Source organism: Oncorhynchus gorbuscha, linkage group LG02, assembly GCF_021184085.1.
Source record: "Oncorhynchus gorbuscha isolate QuinsamMale2020 ecotype Even-year linkage group LG02, OgorEven_v1.0, whole genome shotgun sequence".
NCBI lineage: Eukaryota > Metazoa > Chordata > Actinopteri > Salmoniformes > Salmonidae > Oncorhynchus > Oncorhynchus gorbuscha.
The window spans coordinates 108,577,248-108,582,247 of record NC_060174.1 but is presented as its reverse complement, the minus strand read 5'-3'; the positions used below and the strand labels follow the sequence as shown (position 1 = coordinate 108,582,247).

General features: G+C 46.6%; 1 protein-coding gene across 1 annotated transcript in view; it reads right to left on the bottom strand.

The window, feature by feature from the left end:
• The window catches only part of LOC124015415 (stAR-related lipid transfer protein 13-like), a 37,497-nt gene that overhangs the window by 8,441 nt on the left and 24,056 nt on the right, over positions 1 to 5,000 (bottom strand). The window contains exon 11 of the mRNA XM_046330586.1: positions 4,952 to 5,000. This exon is cut by the window's right edge and continues 66 nt beyond it. Coding sequence (XP_046186542.1) covers positions 4,952 to 5,000 — 49 coding nt within the window. The remainder of the gene's footprint in view (positions 1 to 4,951) is intronic.

The window sequence follows — 5,000 nt, the reverse complement described above, 5'->3', positions numbered from 1 at the left end:
ATATCTGGGTCAGGATTTAAACAAACTGGTTAACTAGGTTATATCTGGGCCAGGATTTAAACAAACTGGTTAACTAGGTTATATCTGGGTCAGGATTTAAACAAACTGGTTAACTAGGTTATATCTGGGCCAGGATTTAAACAAACTGGTTAACTAGGTTATATCTGGGCCAGGATTTAAACAAACTGGTTAACTAGGTTATATCTGGGTCAGGATTTAAACAAACTGGTTAACTAGGTTATATCTGGGCCAGGATTTAAACAAACTGGTTAACTAGGTTATATCTGGGCCAGGATTTAAACAAACTGGTTAACTAGGTTATATCTGGGTCAGGATTTAAACAAACTGGTTAACTAGGTTATATCTGGGTCAGGATTTAAACAAACTGGTTAACTAGGTTATATCTGGGCCAGGATTTAAACAAACTGGTTAACTAGGTTATATCTGGGCCAGGATTTAAACAAACTGGTTAACTAGGTTATATCTGGGCCAGGATTTAAACAAACTGGTTAACTAGGTTATATCTGGGTCAGGATTTAAACAAACTGGTTAACTAGGTTATATCTGGGTCAGGATTTAAACAAACTGGTTAACTAGGTTATATCTGGGTCAGGATTTAAACAAACTGGTTAACTAGGTTATATCTGGGTCAGGATTTAAACAGACTGGTTAACTAGGTTATATCTGGGCCAGGATTTAAACAAACTGGTTAACTAGGTTATATCTGGGTCAGGATTTAAACAGACTGGTTAACTAGGTTATATCTGGGCCAGGATTTAAACAAACTGGTTAACTAGGTTATATCTGGGTCAGGATTTAAACAAACTGGTTAACTAGGTTATATCTGGGTCAGGATTTAAACAAACTGGTTAACTAGGTTTTACTCACTGCTTTAGCACACTCTGCTAACCCTGATGTACTTGCCGTGTCTGAATCCTGGCTCAGGAAGGCCACCAAAAATTCAGAGATTTCCATACCCAACTATAACATCTTCCGTCAAGATAGAACTGCCAAAGGGGGCGGAGTCGCAGTCTACTGCAGAGATAGCCTGCAAAGTAATGTCATACTTTCCAGGTCCATACCCAAACAGTTTGAACTACTAATTTTGAAAATTACTCTCTCCAGAAATAAGTCTCTCACTGTTGCCGCCTGCTACCGACCACCCTCAGCTCCCAGCTGTGCCCTGGACACCATTTGTGAATTGATCGCCCCCCATCTAGCTTCAGTTTGTTCTGTTAGGTGACCTAAACTGGGATATGCTTAACACCCCGGCAGTCCTACAATCTAAGCTAGATGCCCTCAATCTCACTCAAATCATCAAGGAACCCACCAGGTACAACCCTAACTCTGTAAACAAGGGCACCCTCATAGACGTCATCCTGACCAACTGGCCCTCCAAATACACCTCCGCTGTCTTCAACCAGGATCTCAGCGACCACTGCCTCATTGCCTGTATCCGCCACGGAGCCGCAGTCAAACGACCACCCCTCATCACTGTCAAACGCTCCCTAAAACACTTCTGTGAGCAGGCCTTTCTAATCGACCTGGCCCGGGTATCCTGGAAGGACATTGACCTCATCCCGTCAGTTGAGGATGCCTGGTCATTCTTTAAAAGTAACTTCCTCACCATTTTAGATAAGCATGCTCCGTTCAAAAAATGCAGACCCAAGAACAGATACAGCCCTTGGTTCACTCCAGACCTGACTGCCCTCGACCAGCACAAAAACATCCTGTGGCGGACTGCAATAGCATCGAATAGCCCCCGTGATATGCAACTGTTCAGGGAAGTCAGGAACCAATACACGCAGTCAGTCAGGAAAGCTAAGGCCAGCTTCTTCAGGCAGAAGTTTGCATCCTGTAGCTCCAACTCCAAAAAGTTCTGGGACACTGAAGTCCATGGAGAACAAGAGCACCTCCTCCCAGCTGCCCACTGCAATGAGGCTAGGTAACACGGTCACCACCGATAAATCCATGATTATCGAAAACTTCAATAAGCACTTCTCAACGGCTGGCCATGCCTTCTGCCTGGCTACTCCAACCTCGGCCAACCGCTCTGCCCCCCCCCGCAGCTCCTCGCCCAAGCCTCTCCAGGTTCTTCTTTACCCAAATCCAGATCGCAGATGTTCTGAAAGAGCTGCAAAACCTGGACCCGTACAAATCAGCTGGGCTTGACAATCTGGACCCTCTATTTCTGAAACTATCTGCCGCCATTGTCGCAACCCCTATTTACCAGCCTGTTCAACCTCTCTTTCATATCGTCTGAGATCCCCAAGGATTGGAAAGCTGCCGCCGTCATCCCCCTCTTCAAAGGGGGAGACACCCTGGACCCAAACTGTTATAGACCTATATCCATCCTGCCCTGCCTATCTAAGGTCTTCGAAAGCCAAGTCAACAAACAGGTCACTGACCATCTCGAATCCCACCGTACCTTCTCCGCTGTGCAATCTGGTTTCCGAGCCGGTCACGGGTGCACCTCAGCTACACTCAAGGTTCTAAATGATATCATAACCGCCATCGATAAAATACAGTACTGTGCAGCCGTCTTCATCGACCTCGCCAAGGCTTTCGACTCTGTTAATCACCATATTCTTATCGGCAGACTCAACAGCCTCGGTTTTTCGGATGACTGCCTTGCCTGGTTCACCAATAACTTTGCAGACAGAGTTCAGTGTGTCAAATCGGAGGGCATGCTGTCCGGTCCTCTGGCAGTCTCTATGGGGGTGCCACAGGGTTCAATTCTCGGGCCGACTCTTTTCTCTATATATATCAATGATGTTGCTCTTGCTGCGGGCGATTCCCTGATCCACCTCTACGCAGACGACACCATTCTATATACTTTTGGCCCGTCATTGGACACTGTGCTATCTAACCTCCAAACGAGCTTCAATGCCATACAGCACTCCTTCCGTGGCCTCCAACTGCTCTTAAACGCTAGTAAAACCAAATGCATGCTTTTCAACCGATCGCTGCCTGCACCCGCATGCCCGACTAGCATCACCACCCTGGATGGTTCCGACCTTGAATATGTGGACATCTATAAGTACCTAGGTGTCTGGCTAGACTGCAAACTCTCCTTCCAGACTCACATCAAACATCTCCAATCGAAAATCAAATCAAGAGTCAGCTTTCTATTCCGCAACAAAGCCTCCTTCACTCACGCCGCCAAGCTTACCCTAGTAAAACTGACTATCCTACCGATCCTCGACTTCGGCGATGTCATCTACAAAATGGCTTCCAACACTCTACTCAGCAAATTGGATGCAGTCTATCACAGTGCCATCCGTTTTGTCACTAAAGCACCTTATACCACCCACCACTGCGACTTGTATCCTCTAGTTGGCTGGCCCTCACTACATATACGTCGCCAGACCCACTGGTTCCAGGTCATCTACAAGTCCATGCTAGGAAAAGCTCCGCCTTATCTCAGTTCACTGGTCACGATGGCAACACCCATCCGTAGCACGCGCTCCAGCAGGTGTATCTCACTGATCATCCCTAAAGCCAACACCTCATTTGGCCGCCTTTTGCTCCAGTACTCTGCTGCCTGTGACTGGAACGAACTGCAAAAATCGCTGAAGTTGGAGACTTTTATCTCCCTCACCAACTTCAAACATCAGCTATCCGAGCAGCTAACCGATCGCTGCAGCTGTACATAGTCTATTGTTAAATAGCCCACCCATTTTCACCTACCTCATTCCCATACTGTTTTTATACTGTCTTTTATTTATTTACTTTTCTGCTCTTTTGCACACCAATATCTCTACCTATACATGACCATCTGATCATTTATCACTCCAGTGTTAATCTGCTAAATTGTATTATTCGCCTACCTCCTCATGCCTTTTGCACACATTGTATATAGACTGCCCATTTTTTTCCACTGTGTTATTGACTTGTTAATTGTTTACTCCATGTGTAACTCTGTGTTGCCTGTTCACACTGCTATGCTTTATTTTGGCCAGGTCGCAGTTGCAAATGAGAACTTGTTCTCAACTAGCCTACCTGGTTAAATAAAGGTGAAATAAAAAAAATAAAAAAATATCTGGGCCAGGATTTAAACAAACTGTTTGACTAGGTTATATCTGGGTCAGGATTTAAACAAACGGGTTAACTAGGTTATACCTGGGTCAGGATTTAAATAAACTGGTTAACTAGGTTATATCTGGGCCAGGATTTAAACAAACTGGTTAACTAGGTTATACCTGGGCCAGGATTTAAACAAACTGCAACGGACAGACTGCCGTTGACTTTTAAAAGGTGCTTGAGCAGACATCCACAGCAAAAGAAAAGAAGCAATTTCAGTCAGTGAAATGCTCTTTAAATGTGCAGTGCAGTGTCAGCATGGTGTAGTTTGTGTGAATCCTGACCTAGGTATTAGCTAGGCGCTATAGGACTGTGAAACCTCTTGAAAAGGGCATTGGGCAGACAGGCAGACAGACAGACAGACAGACAGACAGACAGGCAGACATTCAGGCAGACAGGCAGACAGACAGGCAGACAGACAGGTAGACAGACAGGCAGACATTCAGACAGGCAGACAGACAGGCAGACAGACAGGCAGACAGACAGGCAGACACGCAGGCAGACAGGCAGACAGACAGGCAGACAGACAGGCAGACAGGCAGGCAGACTGCAGGCAGACAGGTAGACAGACAGGCAGACAGGCAGGCAGACAGGCAGACAGACAGGCAGACACAGACAGACAGACAGACAGACAGGCAGGCAGACAGGCAGACAGGCAGGCAGACTGGCAGACAGGTAGACAGACAGGCAGACAGGCAGGCAGACAGGCAGACAGACAGGCAGACAGACAGACAGACAGACAGACAGACAGACAGACAGACAGACAGACAGACAGACAGACAGACAGACAGACAGACAGACAGGCAGACAGACAGACAGACAGACAGACAGACAGACAGGCAGACAGACAGGCGACTGGCAGGCTCACCTCGAACAGGTGTTGGCACTCAGTGATCATGTGAGACAGGCCCTGTGTG